Source organism: Pan paniscus, chromosome 5 (assembly GCF_029289425.2).
Source record: "Pan paniscus chromosome 5, NHGRI_mPanPan1-v2.0_pri, whole genome shotgun sequence".
NCBI classification, from domain to species: Eukaryota; Metazoa; Chordata; class Mammalia; order Primates; family Hominidae; genus Pan; species Pan paniscus.
The window spans coordinates 108,123,127-108,151,125 of NC_073254.2; the positions used below are offsets into that span (position 1 = coordinate 108,123,127).

The 27,999-nt window shown below is 36.3% G+C and overlaps 1 protein-coding gene across 1 annotated transcript; it reads left to right on the plus strand.

The window, feature by feature from the left end:
• Positions 1 to 2,686: 2,686 nt before the first annotated feature.
• SPACA1 (sperm acrosome associated 1) lies at positions 2,687 to 27,334 on the plus strand. Its single transcript, XM_003822861.4, has 7 exons — positions 2,687 to 7,914; positions 13,743 to 13,799; positions 17,416 to 17,517; positions 18,520 to 18,626; positions 19,257 to 19,392; positions 23,903 to 24,023; positions 25,986 to 27,334. Exons 1-7 carry the CDS (start codon positions 7,707 to 7,709, stop codon positions 26,137 to 26,139), a joined length of 885 nt encoding a protein of 294 aa, XP_003822909.1. The 5' UTR covers positions 2,687 to 7,706; the 3' UTR covers positions 26,140 to 27,334.
• The last annotated feature ends 665 nt before the right edge of the window (positions 27,335 to 27,999 follow it).

Here is a 27,999-nt window from a genome sequence, read left to right on the forward strand (position 1 = left end):
CATACAACCTAGTAACTGTGCTCCTAGCATTTATCACAGAGAAGTGAAAATTTATATTCATACAAAATCTGTATATGAATGTTTATAGCAACTTTGTAATAGCCAAAAACCAGAAACAATCCAGATGTCCACTAATAGGTGAATGGTTAAACAAACTGTGCTACATTCATATCATAGAATACTACTTGGCAATAAAAAGGAACGAACTATTGCTACACACATTAGCCTGAGAATTACATGGAATAAAAAAACAGTAATCTCAAAAGCCTGTATACTCTATGATTCCATTTATATAGCATTCTTGAATTGACAAAATTATAGAAATGGACAATAGATTGGTAGTTGCCAGTGGCTAAAGAGGGTGTTAGAGCAGCAGAGGAGTGAGTGTGGCTATAAAAGGGCAACATGAAGAGCCTTGAGGTGAACCAAATGTTTTGTGTCTTGACTATATCAATGTTAATATCCTGGATGATATTTTATTGTAGTTTTACAAGATGTTACTATTAGGGAAACTAGATAAAGCACACAAAGGACTTCTCTGTATTACTTCATATAACTGTGTGTAAATCTACAATTGTCTCAAAATAAAAAGTTTAATTTAATACATAGTAGCTATATGTTGCCTACCAAAAATACAACTTAAATATAAAGCCACAATAGATTAAAAATAAATGGGGGCTGGGCACTGTGGCTCACACCTGTAATCCCAGCACTTTGAGGGGCTGAGGTGGGCAGATTGCCTGAGGTCAGGAGTTCGAGACCAGCCTGGCCAACATGGTGAAACTCTGTCTCTACTAAAAATATAAAAATTAGCTGGGTATGGTGGTGGGCACCTGTAATCCCAGTTACTCGGGAGGCTGAGGCAGGAGAATCACTTGACCCCAGGAGACGGAGGTTGCAGTGAGCTGAGATCATGCCACTGTACTCCAGCCTGGGCAACAGAGCAAGACTCCATCTCAAAAAAAAAAAGTAAATGGAAAGAAAATATATACTATACTAACATTAGTTTAAAAAAAACAAAGCTGGATTGCTTATTTTAATATAAAAACACATATTTCAAAGAAAAGAATATCACCACGGATAAAAAAGATTATTTCATAAGATAAAGAGATCATTAATCATGAGGACATAAGATCTTAAATATGTATGCCCCTAATAATAGAGCTTCAAAATGTATGAGGCAAAAATGGATAGAGCTGCAAAAAACAATAGAAAAATTCACATAGTTAGAGATTTTAATACCTCTCTTTTAACAATTGATAGAACTAGTGACATAAAATCAGCAACGGTATAGTTGACTTGACAACACTATCAATTAACTTGACCTAACTGGCATTTATAGAACACTCCACCCAACAAGAGCAGAATACACATTCTTTTCAAGTGCACATGGAACATCTACCGATATAGATTATATTCTAGGCCATAATACTAATCTCAACAAATTTAAAAGGATTCAAGTCTTACAAAGTATATTCTATGACCATAACACAATTAAAGCAGACATTTAATTATCTGGAAAATTAAAAAATATTTGGAAACTAAATGCCACTTTTCTAAATAACCTATGGGTCAAAAAAATCAAAATGAAAATTAAAAAATATTTCCAATTGAATGAAAATGAAATCACAGCATATCAGAAACTGTGGGCTAATGTTAAAATAGGACTCAGGAAGAAATGTATAACTTAATGCCTATGTTTAAAAAATAAGAAAAATCTCAAATCAACAACCTCATCTTCCATTGTAAGGAATTAGAGAAAGAAGAGCAAATTAAAACTAAAGTAGGCAGAGAAAAGGGAATAAAAATTAAAGCAGAAATCAATAAGCTAGAAAACATAAAAACAATAAAGTAATTGAAACCAAAAGTCAGTTCTTTGAGAGTATATCAATAAACTTCCTAAACCTTTAGCCAGGCTAAGAGAGAAAGCGTAGGTTACCAACATCAAACATGAGGGAGATAACATCACTATAGTTTCTACAGATATTAAGTGGATAATAAGAAAATATTATGAACACTGTTATCGCTATACATTTTGTAATTTAGATGAAATGGACAAATTCCGTGGAAGGCACAAACTACCAAAGCTCACTCTAGAAGAAACAGATAACCTGAACAGCCTTAGGTATATTAAAGCAATAGAATTTGTAGGTAAAAATCTTCCCATAAAGAAAAATTCGTGACAATAATTCTTAGGTGAATTATACCAAACATTTAAAGAAGCATAAGGCCAATTCCACACAAACTTGTCCAAAAAATTGCAGAGGAGAGACTATTCCATGACTCATTCTATGAGGCCGGCATTGCAGTGATACCAAAACTAGACAAAGAGATTACAAGATAATTATCAACCAATATTCTTAGTTTATAGAAACCAATCAATATTCTTGGTTAGATGTCAACAGTCTAAACATTGCGAGCCCCATATTGGAAACATCTCCCAAAAGTACAGCAAAAGTTGAATGGAAAAACAAATTGTGATATTATCCACACAATGAAACACTACACAGCAATATAAAGGGATGAACTGTTAACACACATGATAACATACATGAATCTCAGTGTTGCTGACTGAAGGAAGCCAGACACAAAAGAATATACACTGTATGATTCCATTTACATAAAACTCTAATGTAGCTGCCTAGAAAGGCCCTACCTCTCTGCGGGTCTTATTAAGGCAGTAAAAATTTACAAGTATTAATGGAAGAGTAGTGTTCTCTCCATAAAATGTTCTCTTGCAGATCAGTAGTTGCCTAGGGACAAGGATGGAGGGATAAGGAGGAGAAGGGGATGAGGAAACTTATTGGTGTGACAGGTATTTTCACTATCTTGATTGTGGTGATGGTTTTATACTTTGTTATTTTTTACGTTTTCTTTTTTTAAGAAAATTTATTTCAATAGCTCTAGGAGCACAAGTGTGTTTTGTCTACATGGATGAATTGTATAGTGGTGAAGTCTGGGCTTTAACTCTACCCATAACCCAAATAGTGTACATTGTACCCAATAGGTAATTTTTAAAAATTCCTTCCCCTTTCTGAGTCTTCAATGTCCATCATACCACTCCATATGCATTTGTCTACCCATAACTTAGCTCCTACTTATAAGTGAGAACATGGCAGTATTTGGTTTTCCATTCCTGAGTCACTTCATTTAGAATTATGGCCTCCAGTTCCATCCAAGTTGCTGCAAAAGACATTATTTTGTTCTTTGTTTTGGCTATTCGATGGTATATTTCATGGTATGTGTGAATATATTTATCACCTTTTCTTTATTCACTCATTGGTTGATGGACACTTAGGTTAATTCTACATCTTTGTAATTGTGAATTGTGCTGCAATAAACATGCATGTGCCTGTTGTCTTCTTTATGTAATGACTTCTTTTCCTTTGGGTAGATACCCAGTACTGGGATTGCGGAAACAAATGATAGATCTACTATCGAAAAATTTCCCTACCATTTTCCATAAAGGTTGTACTAATTTACATTCCCACCAACAGTGTGTAAGTGTTCCCTTTACACTGCATCCATGCCAATATCTATTGTTTTTGATTTTTAAATAATGGTCATTCTGGCTGAGGTAAAGTAGTATCTCATTGTGATTTTAAGTTGCACTTCTTTACTTTAGATGTGTGCAGCTTATTGTATGGCCTATGTCTCAATAATGCTATTTTAAAAAATCTTATTTGGGAACAAAATCTTTACTCACACCTCAAAGTAACTAGAGAATTTTTAAGGTGAGTACCTATGAGTTTTGGGAAGTACAACTTGTATTTTTACCTGCTTCCAAAGCACTCTTCCCCAGAATGCCTGTCCTGTGTTATTAGACGGTTGAAAGTAAAATTAAAATCCTAAGATAATTTAGGTGCATCTGATGTTTAGTGGTTCCATGCAAGAATTCCTAAAGACTCTAAAGATATCCAGTTCTATGATTCTCCTTAATCTACATGTGTGAAAAGTGTAAAAGCTCTGGTATAATTGTGCTGTATATGTCAAAACGTAGTAGACTTTTATATAGCTTGTTAAATATCCTGAAACCATGGGAGTTGTAACACACTGTACAGTTTGTGCTGTGGTGGTGGTACAGAGTAGAGTTAGATGGAGAAACTGTAAATTTGAGACTCTGGGGGAACCTTTGAGTTCAGAAATTAGGACAATTCAGGCTTGTCACCAGGGAATCCATGTTTAGAAAGCAGGGTAAGGGGCACATCTATTTTAGGGGTATTAGGGAGACAAAATAGGAAAGCAGTTGAGTTTGGAGTGGGAGTTGGTAGAGAAGTAGTGAAATGGGACAGTGGGATAGACCTTGTTCCTCAGTAACCAAGGGAAATGAGAGAACTTGTTCTTACCATGGACCCAAAGTAAAAAAAAAAACAAAAGATATGATCACAAAAGCTGTGGGGCAAACTCAATGATATAGGTACATTCTAAAATTCTGTTTCATGTGTTAATCTGGGCACATGTAGCTGAGTGAGGCTGTGCATCTATAACCTGAATAACTACAGATAGGAGACCTTATTCAATCTTAGAAAATGTGGTTTACACAGCCCTGCAAATAGAGGAATATGAAAGTACCATATGCTTTCTATCAAGACTTATTCACAATGTGATACTTATTCCTGTCACAAATGCCAACCACATTGCTCTAGAATATTATTTAATTTTCAATGGCTTTTAAAATTCTTCTTATTAAAATAGAACATCTTATGGGTACCACTCTTCCCTTAACACATGGAAATTCTTATTGACTTAAGAAGACCTTCAGTGAGGTAGGGCCTTTGTAGGCAGTTACATTTTATTGAGAGGATACAGTCCAACCATTTGAAGCTGCTATTCCTATATTCAAAAATCCAGGGGGGTTCCTACAGCTTTTTAATTTTTTATGCCTATATTTTTCCTGCAGTAGGTGTCCTACAGTTTCTACCACAAAATTCCCACATTGTGTAGCAATACAGTTTTAAGTGATGGACACAGAATAAGGACACAACAGAGGTAAGGGTGTGAAACAAAAAAGCCAGGGGAGAAATCCTGCCTCTGGGATCTTGCTCCAAAAGAGAAACCTCTTCTCCCCTAAAGGTTAGAAATATCACAAGAGTGGTTTGAGAACCTTCTCTCTGGGGGATTACTATGGAGAATGCTTTTTACCAAATCAAGCATATTAAAGCCAAAATCAATTTTATCTCACAGATAATTATTTTCACAAGTATCACTGTAAAGTTTCTAATGTTATAGCAGTACTTAGAACATTGTATTAACTGAATGGGTGTGTGTGTGTATTTTTTCATGCTTGTAGCGTGTATCAGTGATTTTCATCTTCTTTTTTGGTATGTGGTCATCTCAAGCTGCCCAATGAATGTTTTCACTTGACTTCTGTTGATACCTCCAACTTAACCTTTAAACAAAATGTCCACTGACTTTCCTAATTCCCTTTATTTGCTCCCTCCCTCACTCCCTTATCCTGCTTAGGCAGCCAGTCATTCCATTTTGTTAATCCTTCCTTTGTTATTTCTCTCACATTCATTTCTCTTTTCATTTTTATGGTAATCCTTTATTTAGGCCTTGATTATCTTGTGCTTATATCACACATACACAAATTGGTCTTCCTTTTCAGAATACAAATTGGTCTTCAAGGGTAGGTAGTGCAGAGACTGGATAGAGGAATGATTTTCCCACATGCCAAATGAGGCCAAGCAAGGTAAGGTCAGACCAAGATAGGTGAGCTATGTTCGGGCAGAGTGGGGCAGAGGAGTTTGGGCTCTAATCCCCACCTCTTGGAAATTGGAGATGGGGGTGGAGATGCTTAGTTCCAGGCAGGATGAGGTGGGTCAGAGGAGCATATCAGGGATCGAGGGTGGAATTCCTGCTCCTTAGTATCTGCAGGTCAGGGTAGGGTCAGTCCCTCTAGATTCTGTGCCCTGCCCTTCTGGCTAAACACTTATCTTTCATTTATTTGTGGCTACAGAGAGTACTAGAGAGACAGTAAAAGTTTGTTGAGGACAGATACTATACTTTTTCTTATAACTTACATGAGTAACACGGTATTTTATAGGTGATTTATAATGCTGCTATTAGAGATATTAATAGTCTTTATTTCAGAGTTAAATCTTTCAGGTCCTCTTTGAGACCCATCTGGCTCCCTTTGGAGGTGATTATTTATTAGATTATTAATGTTTCCTTGAGTCAAATTACATATTTTAGAGTTTATGGGACTTCCTCTGCTAATACTATCTTCAGGAAGCAATGAATCCTAAAATTGACTTTGAAACACTCAACAATTTGCCAGCAACAATACTATATATCATCTTTTTAAAGTTTGTGTTTGACGGCATAATTTTTGACTTATTTCTCTCAGGATTCAAAAAAGAAAAATTTTGACTCATTTAGCCATGAAACAAAGGCCTTTACTTCTCAAGATCATATCTAAGTTTTCCATGTTAACGTCCCTCATCATCTTGTCAAGCGCTATATTTGAAGGTATTTTAATTGACATAAATGTTCCCAGAGACTTCTCACCAATACCAATTTGAACTTTAACACTGAAGGTGTTTAGCAGTCCTTGTGTTTTCAAAACTAGAAGCCTTTGCAGGAGAAAATATTCAAATACAAAATTTCAACTTCTGCTTCAAACAACCTATTTTGTTACAAATAAGTGTTTCTGAAGAACCTCTTAATACTTTTCTGTTACCCCCCTTATCTGTTAGTCTGCTGAGACTAGGTATTCAAATATTCCAAAAGCCAGAGTGTATGCAAGTTCACTTTCATCTCACTTGTCATAGGAATTTAAACATTAAGCCTCAAAGTATGGCACCCTATATGTCTTTTCAAAAACAACAACAAACAACCACATTGTGACTACTAGATGAGGTAAAATTTGTAATAACAGAATCAAAAAAGTCAACCCTAACTTTTCAGCACTTGAACTCCCAATCACCCCCACTAAAGGCTTCTTCGTTAACCTTGAATCATAAGAATCACTGATCATCGAGTAAGTAAGTGTTCGGGAGATATGACTGTGAGATCCAGCTTTGTAAATAATTTCTGGATTTTTGGGGCGAGTCATTTCATCTCTCTGATTCTTAATCTCTTCACTTAAAAATGAGGGACTTGGAGTATCAGATGATTTCTAAATTTCTTCTTACTCAAAGTCTATTATTCTGATCCCAAAGAAGAAATCGAATCCTTCTCAATACATCCCACATTGGATATTCTGGATAAGAAATTTTGAAACCAAGTCACACGAAGAGTATGTGAGGGATAAGAAGTCTAGTTTGGGGAAGGGTAAACATTATGTACGAAAAAGAAATGTCTTAGAAGAAAGCAGGCAGGGTGAGCGAGGAGGCTGAAGAGTCGCTCCATAAACTGAGGCAGAAGGAGCAGCCGACAGCAACGCCTACCGCACCCGGAACGCTCAAGGAGGCGCCCTGGGCAAGGAACTTCCGGTTGCGGGGAAGGGCGGCGTCCTCTCCTAGGGACTTGTCGCACGCGGCTTCTCGTCGCGTTCCGCCTTGCACGCCTCGCAGCCCAGCTCCGCGCGAGTTCCAGGCGCTCAGCCCCGGAGCAGCGCCCCGGCAACCATTGAGGCGTCACGGTTCGTCACGGGATTCGGAGCCGGGCGGCTACGGGCGGGGTGTCGCAGCTCTCTTCGACGTACCTGTCCTCAGGAGCCGCGGCGGCGACTGCGCCTCGGACGGCCGTCGGGGCCGAGAACCATGAGCCCCAGGGGCACGGGCTGCTCTGCCGGGCTGCTGATGACTGTCGGCTGGCTGCTCCTTGCGGGCCTCCAGTCCGCGCGCGGGACCAACGTCACCGCTGCCGTCCAGGATGCCGGCCTGGCCCACGAAGGCGAGGGCGAGGAGGAGACCGAAAACAACGACAGCGAGACCGCGGAGAACTACGCCCCGCCTGAAACCGAGGATGGTGAGGGCGGGAGCTCCCTTGGGGGGCACGCGGAGGCCCCTGTTGACGGAGCAAAGGCCTGCTCTTTGCCTGAGAACCATAATTATGTGTGTTAACGTCAGGAGAGCTCTCTCTTATACTTCAGCCCCGAGTTTGTCCCTTTCTTGCATCCTGTGGCCTTGAAGAAGAATGTGCTCATTCTCCCAGGTCACAGCAAGATACACAGATAAGCAAGTATATAGAAATTGCTATAGAAACACTTCTAAATATTGCTTTGGACAAGGAAAAAGATTTTTTTTCAGGGTGGGAGGTAGCCTTCCAACAAGAGGAATCATTTTGACTCCTCTTGCATCACTTTCCCTTCTCATAGTAGATTTTTTTTTTCAAGTTCCAAGTTGCTTGATTTCCACATTTGCACTTGGGGTTGCAATGGAATTCAGAATCCCCCTTTATGACGATACACCCAGGTAGACCAGTATGCCGACAAAACTGCCCAGAAGCCCCATGGCAGCTTCCTGCAGCTCCTAGCCTTGAGCACCTCTCTATTGTGGTGTTTGATTGGTATGTGCAGCCTCGGACAAAGGAATGGAGCAGTAGAAAACACCTGTCAAGGGATCCAGCTAGTGGCTTTGTTAGATGCTACATATTAACCAAGGAACAATGAGCCCCCCGCTTGGTACATACATTTGCTTTTTTTCTGCTGGCTCATTAAGCAATAAAACTTGACAGGCTGTTGTACATGTCATATTGATTAGTAACTCACATTCTAGCAGGTAGAAGGTCAGCAGCAGGTTTGCTGCCTTCTCAAGAAAGATTATTCCTTTCCCTTCTAAATGACCCAGCTGCAATTCTTTTAATATTGTTTGCATTCTCATATCTCTTCAGTCTATACATATCGAGTGACTGCTGTGTCTACCAGCCTTTCTTTCATTTCCTGATAGTGATCCTCAGCACCAACAGAAAGAAATGAACTGTCTGAGGTTAACAGTGGGATCGAGGTTTGCACGGCCTTGTAACATTATACTACAGAGAGCTTAAAAAGATCCTTGATTTCGGAAATGTGAAAAAGATGACTAGGAAAGAAGAGAACACGTTCTAAAGCATAGTAGCTATTGCTTCATTCTCTTCTTTAAAGTAATTGAATTAACAATTTTAGTATTAAACTGGCCAAGAAATACTTCTAGCTATAAAATGCTAAATATTATTTAGGCTAAACTCAGGCAATAAAGTTATAATGTCTTACCTTCAAATTAAAATGTAGGTTAGTTACTTATTCTCTGAGTCACAGTTTCCTCATCTACAGACTTCAAGGAATCCATGTACTTTCTGGGATTTTAATACATACTATTTCATGCATAAGTGCTTTTTCTTGGGGAGCGAGAGAATCCAAAACTTTAAACAATCTGAGGTGTTATACGTCTGAAAATTTCCAGAACCATTATTGAAATTTGCACTGTCCCCTTAACCCTCAGTGGATCAGTAGAAACAGTTATCCCCATTTACTATCCAGTGGACCTTTAATTTTTTTTAGTCATTTAAAAATAATTTACAAATAAGAATAAAGGGATAGTGAAAACAACTGTGTTAGAAATTTCAAGAAGAATTTAAACATGGAAAAATTCAAATTTTTATTCCATATATCCTAGTTTTGAAGGTGTATGTACTCTAACTGGGCAAAGTACTTTGAATGCAACTAAGTGCTCAACTGTTAAGCATGAACCTGGAATGCATTCATCATGTTAATACTGATTCCAGATTTTGAGTGCATCGTTAATAAATTCTAGCTTATCATTAATCTTGGTTCTTTTTGCACTTGTATTGTCAAAAAAAACCAACACTTTTGAAAACTACAAAGGCATATATTTTGTTGAAGAGAAAGCCATCTTCTTTTCTTCATAATTGGAAAATATTTTCATCTTTAGATTTATAAACACCAATTAGAATGATTGGTCCAATGAATTTTACTCATTTCTACATAATCTTTTCTTTCAGTCACTTTTATATACATATCTTTCATCACAATATGTTCATTTACAAACCTTGGCAAATAAATGTTGGTGCATAAATGTTATAAAAAGGGAAAGAATACTGTCCACATCCTTTTAGCGAAACAGTATGGCACAAGTTATTGTCACAGTATATTTCAGGATTAAATCTTTCCTGTTGTCAGGCTAACTACATGATAATACCATATATTCTTTTCATCCCCAGAAATATAATGTTTACTCATCAATTCTTAAGTTAGAGAAAATTCATCTAGTATATTCATCCAAGATAATCATCATCTCTCATTGAGATTTTGCTTATACAATCAATTTCATCATCATCATTAGCATCCAAAGTGCTGTTATCTGTCTCTTTTCATCTTCTGATTCGTTCAATAATTGTGAAATGTTTTTCTCTGTCAGTTTTCTTCTCTTTGCCATTATTGGCAAAAAATGAAAAATTGTGAAATCTCAACTGTGTTCAATAAAAGCCAAAAATAGACTACAAGGAGGATACCTCTAGACTTCTTTTGTATCTTCTTGAAAGATGATGCAATATCTTGGGCAAAGCAATATGAAAACATGGGATGTTGTAAAATAGCTTGTGTTAGTGTAATTCTTTCACCATTACATTATTTTTGTAGGCAATTCCAATCATTCTTTCATTTTTGAATTTTAGTCATTTAAAAATGTAGTTGAAAATAATGAGCAATACCTTCATTATGGATGATGAAATATCACAATGTTTCAAGATAAAGAAAAATCATTAAGATATTAGATTTATGGCCAGGGGCGGTGGCTCACGCCTGTAATCCCAGTGCTTCAGAAGGCCGAGGCGGGCAGATCACAAGGTGGAGATCGAGAGCATCCTGGCTAACACGGTGAAACCCCATCTCTACTAAAAATACAAAAAATTAGCCGGGCGTGGTTGCATGTGCCTGTAGTTCCAGCTACTCGGGAGGCTGAGGCAGGAGAATGGCGTGAACCCAGGAGGTGGAGCTTGCAGTGAGCCGAGATTACGCCACTGCACTCCAGCCTGGGCAACAGAGCGAGACTCTGTCTTAAAAAAAAAAAAGATAATAGATTTATATCCTTATACTTTTGTTATACCTTGTATACCATTTAATATACCTTTTAAATATATCATATCTTTTATACAAGTATACCCTTACATTTATAAAAAGGGGCCAATAGACCTACATAGTAATTGCAAAATAGAAAGTTGTAGTCTATACAATGGGTTTTATCCTATACAAATGTAACTATATGTTATTTTTGTCTTGGAATACTTCTAAGGAAGAACAGAAGTCATAAAATATCAACCTTTCAAATCAACTGTCAGAAACCGAAAAACTAAAATTGCACTCTGATGATATATACCAAAAGTTACCATGTGCTGTCCTGAACTGAAGAGAACATTTCAGGATCTGGCCACAACTAAAAGAGCAAGATCATTTTCCTTATCACTGTGGATGCCAGGCTTTTGTTAGTGTAGTCTAAGACCCAGTAGATTTTTAGGGAAGCCTCTGCACATCTTTGATTCCTATTGAATTCACTATTGAACTCTCCATTCGTTTTTAACTGTCCTATCAAATTAAGACCACCCATAAAATAGTTTTGGACAGTTGGCTTTTTAGCTGTATGTGAAGGACTTTTTATTCCTACAAGGTTTCATTTTGTTAGATTTGCCCATTATTTCACCCTGTCATCTTTTAGATCCAGATGTATCATCAAATATATTTGCTATCCTTTCTAGCTTTGCAGAATTCTGGATTCAGTCAGCATGATAACAGCATCTTTTTCCAGGTCATTAATAAAAATGTTGAACAGGACAGAGCCCTGTGACACATCACTCCTACCATGTTGACACCAACTGGTTAATTAACAACTGTGGTCTTAGAGTTTAAACAGTTTCACATAAAACTACTGACATTCAGACCATATATTTTTTTACCACTCATAGGTTTATAACAAGAAATTTTGACAAATGCCAAACTGAAGTCCAGTTACATACAATTCCACTGACCCACCATTGTAGGATTCCCATTTTTAAAAAAAGTTACTGAGTAAACTAATGGACACTCAATACATCATAGAATGTTAAAGCTGAAAGGGACTTTAGAGACTTTCTTATTTAGTCTCATTTTTTTTTCTTTAAGGAAACAAGTTGGAAGAAATTGAACAACTCTCCCAAAGTAGAATGCCTAGTGATTGACTAATGGTTTTTGAAAAAGGCTTATATTTAAAAGTAGTGCAGCACTCATTCTCTTAGCCGTGTTTTCTATGTTCAGGATTTGGCTTTTAATTTGTGTCTCATAATGTGTCTGTAGAAGGTATCTAAGCATTCCACAATTCAAAATGGATCATCATGATAGTCTAAATCATTTATTTTCGTTAAAGAAATGACTTAAAGTCAGTATTGATTTACTTATGTGCATTGGGTGCTTACTGAGTATGCAAGATACTATACTGGGGCCGGGGCACGGTGGCTTATTCCTGTAATCCCAGCACTTTGGGAGACTGAGGCTGGTGGATCACTTGAGGTCAGGAGTTTGAGACCAGCCTGGCCAACATGGTGAAACCCCGTCTCTACTGAAAATACAAAAATTAGGTGGGCGTGGTGGCATGTGCCTGTAGTCCCAGCTACTCAGGAGGCTGAAGCAGAAGAATCACTTGTGCCTGGGAGGCGGAGGTTGCAGTGAGCCGGGATCATGCCACTGCACTCCAGCCTGGGCAACAGAGCAAGACTCTCTTGGAAAAACAAAAACAAAAAACTATATGTGGTGCTCTTAAGTACAGAATAGTAGTGTTTATGAAGCTATTTTGAGATTTTACAGTTATCAAAATAGGGGAAAAAACCATTAAATTAATAAGTACAAAATGAGTTTAAATTGGGTAATTATATCTTAAGTATGTTTGTAGTACTAAACAATTTATAGAATGCTTTCGCACACATTATCCTTATTTAATTCTTACAGCAATCAAATGAGAAGGATTTTCCTTTCCAAATTTTGCAGAAGGGTTAACTAAGCCTGACAGCATTTAATTAAATTTGCTCAAATGCAAACAGCTAATTAGTGATAGAAGCAGCTCTTTGGACTCCAGTTCAATGTGTTTTCCATGCGATTTGTTGTCCTAGGGTACAATGCCTTTTGAAAGTCATCTTCTAACATCTCACTTTATATTTTTTCTATTGAGATTTTCGTCCTAATTTGAGCTGAAGAATTGCTTATATACTATAGCTAGTGGAATTCTATGCCAAACTTCAAATGATTAGAAAAAGAGAAACATGATTTAGAACCAACAACACTTAATTTCTTAAATAGTGATATATTCCTATACTAACCTTGTAAAGTGTTGAAATAAATTCTTAGAAATATTTAAATTTACCATCTTAACCTGGGAAATGAGTAGAACTAATCTATAACTTTTATCATTTTAATGAACACTGGTTAAGGGCTTCTTTTTGAATGGAAATTATACACTCAATTTTGGAAAATAGAGAATAGAAAACATTGGTTTTTACAACAGATAGGGCTTTGTGTGTTTTTCTGAGACCCTCTATCAAGTTTTGACTCACTATATATCAACTGATGAAAAGCATTTTTAAGGTATATACAAAGTTTAAATATAAACCTTCCTATTAGGTTATTTCCTAATTTAATGGACTTCTTTAGAGGTTTGAGACTCTTTTGAGTTAGACAATAACAGTACTCAGAATGGCATTGTTTTCTGATTTAAATGGAAAACTTAAAAAATGTCTGCTGCCCATATCATACACGTCTTTCATCTCCAAGCAAGAGGTGTTTCACTTAGAAAAGTTTTCATACAATTAAATAATGTATCTTTACCCTTTATGTTTAGTTCCAAATAGGAATGTCGTCAAAGAAGTAGAATTCGGAATGTGCACCGTTACATGTGGTAAGTAGCTTGGAGCAGATGAATAAACCATGTTGTAATTTGCGGGGGAGGAAAGGTAAAAGCAGATAGTGTGCAACTTTGTAACTTGTGTACTTTCATGCATCTCTCATGGATTTTTATTTCTAATAACTATAATGTATACACAAAACTCAGGGTGATTGCTTTAAACTGTAAGATATTTTCAGTTTATAATCTCTAAATCTTATTTTAAGCCAGCTCCGTATTTTTTTTTTTTTTGGCACATAAACTGCCTTCACTAAAGTAAAATTTTCTCTATCTCACAGATGTTCAGAAGATAAAAGATTTTCCAATGCATCTCACAGATGTCTTCCCACATATTGTGTTGGCAAATTTATCAAGAATTTGCTTATTTGTAATAGTCCATTCTAAATTCTACATTTCTCCAATTTGCGTGTCATGTTTTGGAGAAAAGATGTATTGGCTTTGTGGGGAGGATAATATTCAAAGAATATGACTTAGTCTGATCATTCCATGGGTAGAAATTGGACATAAAATTTCTCTAACAAGTTTACAATGAAGTTGATGCTGCTAGTTAGAGGACTATCCTTTGAGAAACAATGCTGTAGACCAGGGTACTGAGAAGACCATAGATAATTCACAATCAAATTAAATTTCTTCTAAATAGAATCTGCCTTGGAAAGAAAATAGTGATGAGAGGGAAAAGGGGACAATTATCAGAGGATAAGAAGACAAAATCCATTCAGATCTAGATCAGAATGAATTTTGCAGGGGTGGCAGTGTCAAAAATTACACCTGAATTGTTTTTATTTGGAGAAGCTTTTTAAAATTGTGGTACAGTATACCCAACATAAAACTTACCATTTTAGCCGTTTTTAAACGTACAAGTCCGTTGACTTAAGCATATTCATATTCTTGTGCAACCATCACAACCGCCCATCTCGAGAACTTTTTTATTATGTCAAACTAAAATGCCCATTAAACACTAACTTCCCGTTCCCCCCTCCTCCCAGCTCCTGGCAACCACTATTGTTTCTATCTCTTAAAATTGTTTTAACCTGTTTTTTTTTTAACCTTAATTTCTTAGTAAGTCAAGAGTCATAAAATGAGAAAAATCCATGTAGTAAGCCTGCAATTACTTATTTGTGGTTTACATCTTTGTTTAGCTGCTAACTTCGGAAATTTTCACAGGTAGAGAATTATTTTTATGACAGTTCAAGTAATTGCCATTGCTTTCTATTATTTAAAGACAAGTTTAGAAATTGTGTTCACTCAAATGATTATTTTTTTTTAAATTATTTGCCTACTATGTGCCAGGCATCGTTATAGATGCTAGGGATATGAGCAGACAAAGCAGACAAAACTCTCTGCCCCCAAGCAATGTATAGTTTAGTAACAGCAGACACATAATATGTAAAACATGTAATGTATCAGATGGTAATAAGTTATAAGGAAAAAAATTAACTAGGAAAAGCAATATTTCGTGCCGAAAATGTTAAAAACCTTCCAATTTAGAACTAGAAGAGAAAAATGCCTTGATGAAAATTCTGTTAAACTTCTGAAACAATATTTTAGCAGTCAAAAAGTTTTCTTTTATATCCAGGCAGATTTTTAGGTGTTACTTGGTATTACAGAAAATCCCACACCTACATGCATCTCAGTGAACTGTATTTAGCTAAATAAATAAATACATAAAATACCTGCTTTAAGCCGGGCGCGGTGGCTCATGCCTGTAATCCCAGCACTTTGGGAGGCCAAGGCGGGTGGATCACGAGGTCCAGATATCGAGGCCATCCTGGCCAACACGGTGAAACCCCATCTCTACTAAAAATACAGAAAAATTAGCTGGGCGCGGTGGCACATACCTGTAGTCCCAGCTACTTGGGAGGCTAAGGCAGGAGAATTGCTTGAAGCCGGGAGGTGGAGGTTGCGTGAACTGAGATGGCACCACTGCACTCCAGCCTGGCGACAAAGCGAGACTCCATCTCAAAAACAAAACAAAACAAACAACAACAAAAAACCTGCTTTAAAAATATTAACAATAGCATGTTAATTACTTCGGAATTAAGGCTGTGCTTCTAAAGACGCTTTCAGGTTGGCCGTGGTGGCTCATGCCTGTAATCCCAGCACTTTGGGAGGCTGAGGCTGGCGGATCACCAGGTCAGGAGTTCGAGACCAGCCTGACCACCATGGTGAAACCCTGTCTCTACTAAAAATACAAAAATTAGCTGGGAGTAGTGGCACGCGCCTGTAATCCCAGCTATTCAGGAGGCTGAGGCAGGAGAATTGCTTGAACCTGGGAGGCGGAGGTTGCAGTGAGCTGAGATCGCGCCACTGCACTCTAGCCTCTGCAACAGAGCAAGACTCTGTCTCAAAAAAAAAAAAAAAAAAAACTTTGATAAATTCAAGTGGAGCCATACTTCAGCCATTCTCAGCCATCATCTCTCTTAACCAAATACCTTCTTCCTTCCATCCTTCCATTTTCTTGTTTCGTATGTAGCCTTCTCCCTTAATATTCAACGTGTGGTCCACAGACTGCATCAGTATCACCTGGGAGCTTGTTAGAAATGCAGAATCTCAAACCCATTCAAGAACAGCTGAATCAAAATTTGCATTTTAGTAAGATCTCCAGGTAACTTGCATGCACTGTCAAGTTGGAGAAGCAGTTATAAGACACCTCTAGTCATCAACTTCCCTTTGCCCTCTAAGATAACATCGTAGAGGGGCTGGAAGAGGAAATCTGGTAGTTAAGGAAATAAAAATGGACTCTTTCTTAGCCTGTCTTAACATGGGACACGGTTCAACATGTAGCTAATCCCATGTTTTGTTATTTCTCTCAATTGTGGTGATGTGAGGCCAACTCTGGAATTCTGAGATCAGTTAGGAGAGTTAAGTTCTTGTTACAAAAAGTGACAATCTAAAGAGAGCATCTTGTTGGAAATGGAGATTTGGTCAGTAATATGTTCTCCTCTCTATATTTAATACAGACATTTTATGAATCTAAATATTTAAAGGCATCATTTATGCTAAAATGTGATTTTTTATTTTCCTCCAGAAACTTTCCCCATGCTTCCCCAAAAAGTTCCATGGTCAAATAAATTTGGGAAATATTGTATACCACTGTATTCCATCAAATCCACGAATTTATGGACTGTAAGAAGTACATTTTATGTACTCTAAAAAGGAAAAATACTGCCAATTTATGACATGTTATCAATTGTAAATGTATTCTGATTTTAAAGATGTTAAAATGTTTTTACATCTTAGATCAATGCGAATGTACACAATAGCATGTTAATTTACTAGCGTATTAAAAGTTCCCTCAAAATTCCGTAGTAAAGCGGTCCCTTTAATTTCATTTGATGTAACATTTTCAAATGTGTATGATCATGGAATCCTTTTTCTTATGGTAACCAGAGGAACTAGTGTTTCATGTAACTCACTCCAGAAAATGCTGTTTTAGGAAATAATTCAAAATGAAGAGCCAAAAAAATTTTAAGTGTTATCGTTCTGAATTTAGAAACTTAATTTCTGAAATTAGAAGAAAAGTCTTAAGAAAAGACCTAGGTGGGAAAGTGAAGACACTCTGGAATCAGTTTTTTTCTTAACATTTGCCTTTTTAAATTTTAAACCAAAGGTATTGGTGTTAGAGAAGTTATGTTAACAAATGGATGCCCTGGTGGTGAATCCAAGTGTGTTGTACGGGTAGAAGAATGCCGTGGACCGATAGATTGTGGCTGTGAGTTGAATTATGTATTGGAGGGAGACTGTGGGCAAGAGTTTACTCTGGGGAAATATTTTTCACCTCAGGTTGCCACTGAGTAGAAGGAGGCAACCAGTTGACATACTCAAAGGAAATCATAAAATTTTAAATTCCACTTCTTCAAACAGTTATAGTTCTGAGCAACTTTCTGATTTTGCTTCACATTTTTTCAGAGACATCTAAAATCGAACATATATTCTCTATAATACACTGGAGGCTTACTGTATATAGGTTCTATAGTTGAGGCTGTCCTGTGGCGAAATGCTTTTGATGCTTTGGTCATGGCATTTTGTCAGTAGATTGGTAGACTTTAAAATGGGAACTTTGACAGCTGTTCCATATCACATTACGCTGTTCTGAAATTTCAGTATCTCTAATGGGAGTCCCTAACCAGTACATTGGAAGCCACTAATAGATCTCATAGTTTAGTCTAACAGATCAGTAGGTCAATTACAACTTATTCTGCATAAGGAGCAGAGAGCCATGGTGTCTCCTCACCTGCTTCTTTTGGTGACTTTATCTTTGTACCTATCAGTCTTCTGTTCCTCTACACTCAAACTCCTAATTATGTTTGATAACTTCCAGCATATAGTTGATTTTTAAAACTGGAGGTTGCTTTTTAAAGTAGTATTGTGACACCTGTAATCTTAGCACTTTGGGAGGCCAAGGCAGGAGGAGCACTTGAGCTCAGGAGTTTGAGACCAGGCTGGGCAACATGGTGAAACCTCCATCTCTACAAATTTTTTTTTTAATTAGCCAGGCACAGTGGCATGTGCATGTAGTCCCAGCCACTTGAGAGGCTGAGGTGGGAGGATGGCTTGAGCCCAGGAGGCAGAGGTTGCAGTGAGCCAAGATCATGCCACTCTACTCCAGCCTGGCGACAGAACCAGATCCTGTCTCAGGAAAAAAAAAAAGTAATTTCGTGTATAAAGCAATTTATAATGCCCAATGGTATTTATGTGCTTAATTTTTTTTCAGGGGGTAAACCAATTTCAGAAAGTCTTGAAAGTGTTAGATTGGCATGTATTCACACATCTCCCTTAAATCGTTTCAAATATATGTGGAAACTTCTAAGACCAGACCAAGTGAGTAATGAATGGATATAACCTGGTGCTTTCTAGTGAGTGATAAAATTTGTTTCTCAGTTCTGATGGCTTTCAGAAAACTTTCTTTTTAAAAGCAGTTTGCCAAAATGAAGTTAAGAATTATACAACTTTATTATTTTGGAATTTTAAAATTTTCATTATTTACTAGGACTAAACTTTACATAAGTCTAAGGGCCAGCTATAATCAGAACTTTAAAACGTCCATTTTCTACAAAGTATTCCATTTCGGAAGGAAGGTTTTCATTGGCTTGTATAGGAGTTGTATAATGATAGCAGTGGCTAACATTAAGTAAGGGTTTATTAAGTGCCAGACATGACACTGAGTTTTAGAGCCTTTTTTCATCCATATAACAATTCTGTGAGGTAATCACTATCATTATACCCATTTTTACAAGTAAGTAACTAACTTGTCCACAGTCACACAGGCAGGAAGTGGTAGGGTTGGGATTTGAAGTCTGGACTGTGTGACTGAAAATCCATGTAGATCATTAATTACTCAACTAGGCTAAGAGAGACAGTAACCCTCCTTTCCTTAAGGGAAATAAATTGTTTCCTGGTAAGTGTACATGAAGAATGTTGATACTTTGTTATTTTTTTCTTTTTAAATAGCAATCCATTGTACTTGTAAATGATTCAGCAATCATAGAAGTACGCAGGGAAAGTCACCCCTTGGCTTTCGAGTGTGACACACTGGATAATAACGAAATAGTAGCAACTATTAAATTCACAGTCTATACGAGCAGTGGTAAGTGTCCAGCAATGTCTTGGTTTGCTTATATGCCAAACTTTAAAGAGCATTAAAATCACTTAGAGGTTTGTTAAAACACCAGTCTCTAGCCCTACCCCCAGAGTTTTTGATTCAGTAGATCTGGGATGGGACTGGAACAAGAATTTCCATTTCTAACAAGTTTCCCTGTTGCTGCTGGTCCAGAGACCATACTTTGAGAACCACTGGTTTACATCATTTAGACTTTTCTAAAAGATACTACTTAATTTCTTTTTCACAAAGTAGTCACAATTTCCTCACTTTGGGAAACTGGTGTATTTCTTAAGTGTTTTCAGAGAACAGTCCTCTAACTTGAATTATATTCTTGCTTTTACTTTCATTATAAAAGTGAAAATGGATAAATGGAATTCTCATGGATGCTTATGAAAATTTTCATTCAGTAAAGTAAATAAAATTAAGAAATACGATGTCAAAGTATGTCTCTTTAAAAATTATATATTTGAAACAAATGTTTTTTGAAGAAGCACTAATACAGTTCTCAAAAATGTATATACACAAAATGCAAATGTTGTCCTGAATGTCATTTTACGTATTAGAAACCATATTTTCCTTGTGAGATAGATCCATTTGCCTATATTCAATTTAATCTATGATGGCTTACATATCCAGGTAATTATTTCCTTTTGTTCAGCTGCTCTTAACTGTTTTAATTGTTGTTATCAACTTTGTTGTTAGGGATGTGGGGACTTGGTCACAAGTTCTTTTCAGAATCCTATCAAGGCTCAGGATCCTTTTTCCAGAAAAATGTCCACATACACAAATATGCCAAAAGTTGCATGTAACTTTAAAGGAGTTTTTGGACTTCTTGAAGCTATTTCTGAACACAAAGAGCTTCTGCTGTAGTTTAAAGATACCGCACAACGTAACCATTTTATTGAAATGAAAACAGGTTAAAATATTTTAGGGTGATTTTAAAAAATAAACTACTATTTAAACTTTCTTTGATATGCTGTTTAATGAGTTTAGAAACATCTTCATGGTGAAAGCTAATAATCTTATTCCTCTATTGGGATATCAGGTGTCGTTAAAAGGATCATTTTCAATAAAGCTCTAAAAAAGGCAAGAGAATAAAAACATCATTAAGCTAAAAAATATCTCAACTAGCCCTCGTTCATGATATTAAAGGTGTGTGGAGCCATTCTCAGTCTTTGTCCTACTATCTCGTCCCTGTTAGGACAATTCAGTGTGGTTAGCTCCTCTCATAATTAGAAGGGAGCATGCATTTGGTAATGTATATGTTAAAGGCTGGAGCACAGACCCTAAAATATCAGGCCTTTATTGAGACAAAGTTAACTTCTCTCTCTCATAGCAGCAGTCCAGGAATGGTGGGATAGCTCTGCCATCTCAGTACGTGCACTGATTGAATGACAAAACATTTTAAAAACACTCCAGTATCTATTAATTTCTTTAAACATGACAATTGGGTACACCACTGCAACAGACCCCTTTGGCTGATTAGAAATCAAACAAATGTTTTGGCTAGAAATGTCTACACAATATGGTACTAGCATGAAACAAATATGTAATTGAGATATTTTTAGGGTAAATATGGTTTCCCTAGTGAAAAATTCTCATCCATTCACTTAAATATCAGATTTTTCACTCCCACAATAGTTGTCTTTCGTAATTAGGCATTGTTAAAAAAGACACTTTGAAGTACTCAGAATGTGACTCTATTTGGAAATAGGACTTTTTGCAGATGTAATTAGTTAAGATGAGGTTGTACTAGAGCAGAGTGGGCCTTTAATCCAATATAACTGGTGCCCTCATAAGAAGAGGAATATTTGGGCATGCTTGTGCGCGCACACACACACACACACACACACACAAACACAGACAGAAAGTGGGGCGCGGAATGCCAGGTGAAGACACAGAGAAACAGACATAGGGAGAAGACAGCCATGTGAAAATGGAGACAAAAATTGGAGTTATGCTACCAGAATCCAAGGAATGTCTGAGCCTACCAGAAGCTGAGAAGCTGTAAGAGACAAGGAAGGATCCTCCCCAAGAACCTTCAGTGAGAGCATGGCTCGGCCAACACATTGTTTTCAGGCTTCTAGCCTCCAAACTGCGAGACAATACATTTCTGTTGTTTTCAAGTCACCCAGTTTGTGGTACTTTGTTATGGTGGTCCTAGGAAACTAATAAGTACATAAGCTTAGTTTATCTAAAAGGTGACAGCATCAAATTTAGCCTATTTTTCATTAAATACTTCAATAGGAAATTGAGCCTATTTTTTTCATTACCTGTAAAAATAGTCTAGGTGACCCTTGCAAGACTACTGTTGTAATAAATAAAATCTTCATGCCCCTCACTCTCCACCCTCTCTCAGCTAACATTGCAGAGTAATGGATAAATGAAATTTGCGTTTCTCCTTGTCAGGTTTCAGTTCTGAAAGGTGTTTTTTATTTAAGTTTCCAAAATGCCACCACTTGTGTAAATCTAAAGTTATTTTGAAATAAAAAGATTTTTAAAAATCCAACAATGTTGGAACGTAAATATAGATGTATTTTCTCTAGCATACTTGGAACTATTTAGCGAGATCCCTAACTTGAGTTTATAGCTCTAGAATTACTAGGCAAAATGGAAACTTATTCTCCATGATGTCTAACAGATAGGGAAACAAATCCAGAAAAATAAGCAGTTGAGATTGCTCATATAGAAGACTAGTTCTGACAGAGTGGTACTTATCAAAATCAAAGTATTTAAATAGTCAAAATATACCTTGTACAAATTAAACCTCCCTGGACCTTGGTTTACTTATCTGTATAATGCAATAGTTGGATCAGATGATCTCTGTAGTTCTTTCTTCCATGAATCTTTTATGATTCCAGAATTTGGGGTCATAAAAGAGCTACAATAAAGCTATATAATTCACAAAGTAAGTAATATTCTATGTTAATTGGCTTTTTACCAGTTTGCAATGTAGCAATACTATAATACATATGGTAGATTGGCTTTGTCTCTTTGATAACCTTATTTGCTGAAAGAGCAGAGAGATATGGGAGAGAATGCTTGAGGTAAGAGTGGTGCATGAGGTGGGTACAGTGGTGTGTGCCTATAATACTAGCTACTTGGGAGGCTGAGGTGGGAGGATCACTTGAGCCCAGGAGTTCAAGGCCAGCCTGGGCAATATAGCAAGACCCCATTTCCTAAAGAGAGAGGGGTCGGGGTATGTGGATATGTGTATAGAAAACAATGAGCTTCAATTCCTTTCTTACAGCAAATATAAAAATTATAGAGGTATCATAGTCTTAAGTGTAAAAGCTAAACCCATACATTTTAGGAAAGAAATATAGGAGACTATTTGCATGATTCAGGAGTAGGCAAACGTTTCTTAGACATAATTCAGAAAACAATCACCATAAAAGGAAATACTGAATAAATCAGACTGCATCAAAATTAAAAACTTCAGCTCATTAACAAAAATCATGAGGATAATGAATAGGCAAGCCAAAATCTGGTAGAAAACATTTATAAAACCTGTACAGTCAGTACAATCAGTTTGAGAAAGTTCTCATGGTTTCTTAGACAGCTAAACACACATCTGTCTACCCTACGACCCAGCAATTCTATTATTAGACATTTAGCCAAAAATTAAGATATATATTCACAAAATGACTTGTATAAGAATGTTCATGGCAGCTTTATTTATAGTATCTCACAACTGGAACAGCCTAGATATCCATCAGTAGGAGGATGAGTAAACAAATTGTGGAGTATACCTAGTAATAATAAAAAAATGATAGTTGCATATAACAGTATGGGTGAATTTCTAAAACATTATTCTAAGTAAACAAATCTTTACACAAGAGATTACCTAGTGTGTGTTTCAATTTATATGTAGTTCTAGAATAGTCAGAGCTAATCTATGGTGGAAAAGAAAATCAGGATACTTGTTGCCTCTGGAGGATGAGGAAGGAGTTAATTAGGAAGAGGCTCAAGGGAACTTTCTGGGGTATAGTAATATTCTATATCTTGACTAGCATTTAGTTACATATATGAGTTTGCCTTTGTCAAAACTAAGCAAATGTACATTTAAGATCTTTGTGCAATTCTTTGTGTGAAAATTTTATTTCAAAGAAAAAACTAATATTAAACTCCAGTTAACGATATGCTTGCTGAAAAATTTTTGGGGAAGTGTACTGACATTTGCGAATTATATTGAAATGCATAAAAAATAAGATGGATTAATGAATTGATAGAGGAATGGATAGATGAATTTTAAAATATTAATGGTAGTATTTAGATGGTGGTAATACAGGCTGTTCGTTGTCAAATTCTTTTAACTTTTTTCATGTTTGAAAAGGACATTTCAAACATGCAGAGCAAGATCATTAATAATTTTCTCTGCACTAAGCATTTCTTTATGTTTCTAGAGTTGTTTTTCAAATATAAACTTTTAAGTTAGATATTCATTTCCTTTTCCTCAGTAGTAATACTCATTAGGTTTGTGTGTTTTCTCTAGAATTGCAGATGAGAAGATCAAGCCTACCAGCCACTGATGCAGCCCTAATTTTTGTGCTGACCATAGGAGTCATTATCTGTGTATTTATAATTTTCTTATTGATCTTCATAATCATAAATTGGTAGGTGAATAGTGGAATGCATCATCACCCTTGATTGACATCCTCTTCTTCCCCCTCCTCATCCAGTGAATTGCAAAGCCCTGTCCGTGATGTCTCCTACATGTTGCCTTGAAACTGTCCATCTCCTTTCATTACTCCTGTGACTGCCCTAGTTCAGGCTACCCCGTCTCTTTATGTAGATGCTTTTTAAAACAATCTCATGACTTGCTTCTCCAACTATGAGAGAGCTTTTAAATGCAATTTTTACAATTTTACACGGTAATTGCTTTAAAAAGTTTTATTTAGTGAATATTTGTGTTGTCCAGTTGTGGTTCTCTCAACTCTAAAACTTGGTTATTGTAACCTACTAATTCATTTGTATGACAATATTTATAATACCTACATGAGTAGTACACCCTGGTAAGTCTGAGGGCTCATATACTATCGATTTGTAGCTGATGCATCACAAACTAAAAATGAATAATGAATACAAAGGCACTTCTTAGAGAAGAGGTAATATATATGTTTTATATATATGTACATATATTGTATATACAATATATGTATATCTTCTATGTACATATAATGTATATACAATATACATATATCATATATAGGTCATATATGTGTACCAAATATGTATATAGTATATATTATTTATATATAATATATAATATACATGAGTATATAATATATGGGTTATATAATATATATGTAGATATATGTATGTATAACATATATAACCTCATATCTAAGAAGTGTCTTTATTATTTTGTTTGTGATGCATATATATTACATATGATGTATACATACTACATACATCACATATATATGTAGTATGTATGTATATGAGCCCTCAGGCTTACCAGGGTGTAATGCTCATGTAACTATTATAAATATCATCATATATATTACATATGTATATTTCTACCGTGTATGCACACATATATTTGAACCGTATATGTATACAAACGTGTATTATGTATATACATACATATACATATATGTATGTATGTGTATACATATATAGACACATGTATGTAATATATATGTATCACAGACTAAAAATAATGAATGAAAAACGCTTATTAGAGAAGAGGTAATATATATTATATTTACATGGATGTATATATAATACATACATAACATATATATTATATACACATATATATTATATATACATATAGTACATATGACCTGTATACAGTATATATACTATATTTACATATATAATATATATACATATATACTATATGTACACATATAATATATATACTATATTTACATATATATTATATATTACCTCTTCTTTGAGAAGTGCCTTTTTATTCATTATTCATTTTTAGTTTATGATGCATCAGCTGGATGCATCATCACAATGAATTGGCTGGAAAATGATTTTGTTATGTATTGTAGGAAATTCACTGAGGACTTTAAGTGAAAACAATTGTTTTCATAAAGTTTTCCAAAAGAATTATTTTTTTGAGTATGTCCCAGACCCCCTACCCCTGTAAAAGTATTTTTAAAAATCAGCCTTCCAATTTTTTTTCCTGAGTAGGTATAGTCATGTAACCTTAGTGTAGATGCTGAACATTTTTGAATGGTAATTTTTATCATTATAATTTTTTAAAATTTTATTTATTGAGAAAAAATTTGAATACAAAATTTATGATTTTTACCATTTTAAAGTATACAGTTCAGTAGTCATAAATACATTTATATTCTCTTTCCTTTATAATATACCTGTAATATAGCTGTAATGTAATATACCTGTAATACATAAACAGGTACAAATATGTATACAGGTTATATATATTTGTATATGTACAGGTTATATATATTTGTACCATATATAATATATACATACAGGTAATACACACACACACACATATATATATATTTCTATACATAGAAAATATAGAAATCTATTCAGTTTTAGTTTTCACTTCATATGATGGTTTTGGTTTTTGTTTTTTCTTCCAGGGCAGCAGTCAAGGCTTTCTGGGGGGCAAAATCCTCTACACCTGAGGTACAATCTGAGCAGAGTTCTGTGAGATACAAAGATTCAACTTCTCTTGACCAATTACCAACAGAAATGCCTGGTGAAGATGATGCTTTAAGTGAATGGAATGAATGATGTTGGAATGATATATAACAAACCAAAGGATATTACAGAATATTAGATTCATTATTACAAAAATAAAATATACACTGAAATACTTTAATAATGTTGCAATGGATTGCCACAGTGTGAAGGAAATGCAGGGTGGGGATAGGACTGTTTTATCAGTGCATTTTTTCAGTACAGTTATCAAATATTACTTTTAATTTGTTCTCAACACTTATTTCAGGTAATAGCTTGGGGATATTTATCTAAAGGTACCCCCAACAAATCTTCTAAGTGCATTTTTGATCACTTTGATAACTTCTTAGGTGATTTGCCTGTTTTGTCTTAAATAAGAACAATGTAATATAGAAATGCTTTACATATTAGACTTTCTCTCCCCTGGAAGCACTGGGTTGAACTTGCTAAAGCAAATCATACTTTAGAATCTCTGCAGGGAATGTGACATACAAAGTTTGTAAGACATGAAGTAATAACGATAATGATAACAATAAATACTTAGTGACTACTATGTGCCAAGCATTGCTCAACCTATTTTCCATATATTAGGTGACTTAAATATGATTAAGTCATATTAAATAGGAAATATGTAAGGAAGAACTGGAGAGGAACTTGGAGGTGCCTGAGGAAATGACATGAATTTAACACGTCCTGTATTTCTCAGAGAAGCAGTGAGTTAAGGACTTTTGAATGACCACTGATAAGTACCTTCATTGTTCTTGGTATACAGGTAACATCTCAGAACCAAGGTACTTATTTTTGAACATTATCACTTCCTTTTTGTTCTGTGTAATTGTGTGATACTGTTATGGCCAACTATCAAACAAGGTACCAAGACATTAATTTGATTCAGTAGACTTCATCAGAAATGAATTTTCAGAGGTTATCATGGTAGCACAAAATACATACTTTTTAATGTTTATATGAATTCTATGCCAACTTTATTTCTATTATTATGGGATTTATCTGATACCATTAACTCTTTGCACACCTGTGCAGAAGACATTGTAAATGGGCATTTATGGTACACCTCCCTCTAGTACCCAAGAAATAAGCTGTGTTGTAGAATTATTCATGTTTTCTGTTAGACATAGCATTTGTATTTGAGAAAAGCAGTGAGGAATTGGCTGGAAAATGATTTTGTTATCTATTGTAGGAAATCCACTGAGGACTTTAAGTGAAAAAAATTGTTTTCATAAAATTTTCCAAAAGAATTATTTTTTGTTGCCCCCAGAGGTTCTGTCTGGGGAGTTGCTCACTTGGTGCTGGCTCAGTAGCTCTGGCGGGGGTGGCGGTGGCAGGGGTGATGGGGGATGGTGGGGATGGCGGGGGTGGCGGGAGTGGGGGGTGTGGGGGGCGATGGCTTGAGGCCCAGGCCTGGAGGACCTGTCCAGTGAGGAGATATGGGAACAGGCACCCACATAACAATCTGGCCGCTTTTCTGTAGGGCTGCTGTGGTTTGCTTGGGGCCCACTCCAGTCCCTCATCACCTCAGATTTTCCAGAACTGGTGTCCCCAGTGAAGGCTATGAAACAGCAAAAATGGCAGCCTGCCCCTCTCTCTGAGAGCTTTGTCCCAAGGAGTCATGGACTTGTTGCCCACCCAAAGGCATCTGTAGGAAATGATTAGAGACCCCAATTGGGAAGTCCCGCCCACCCCGTGAGAAGGAACGGGATCAGGCAAAAAGCAGTCTGGCCACGTTTTGGTAGAGCAGCTGTGCTGCGCTGGGGGTCCACTTCTGCCTCCAGTCACCTCAGACACTCCGAAACCCAAAGGCTGGAGCAGCTAAGTCACCCTAACAGCAAAGATGGCAGCCTGCCCCTCCCCATGGGAGCTCTGTCCCAGAGGAAATTCACATCTCTGTCGGTTGGA

Bases quoted from the DNA above. Each gene is read 5' to 3' on its own strand.
- SPACA1 (XM_003822861.4), top strand. From the start codon at position 7,707: ATGAGCCCCAGGGGCACGGGCTGCTCTGCCGGGCTGCTGATGACTGTC. The intron at 7,915-13,742 runs GTGAGGGCGGGA...CTTTATGTTTAG, and splicing joins CCCGCCTGAAACCGAGGATG to TTCCAAATAGGAATGTCGTC. The intron at 17,518-18,519 runs GTGAGTTGAATT...ATTTTTTTTCAG, and splicing joins TGGACCGATAGATTGTGGCT to GGGGTAAACCAATTTCAGAA.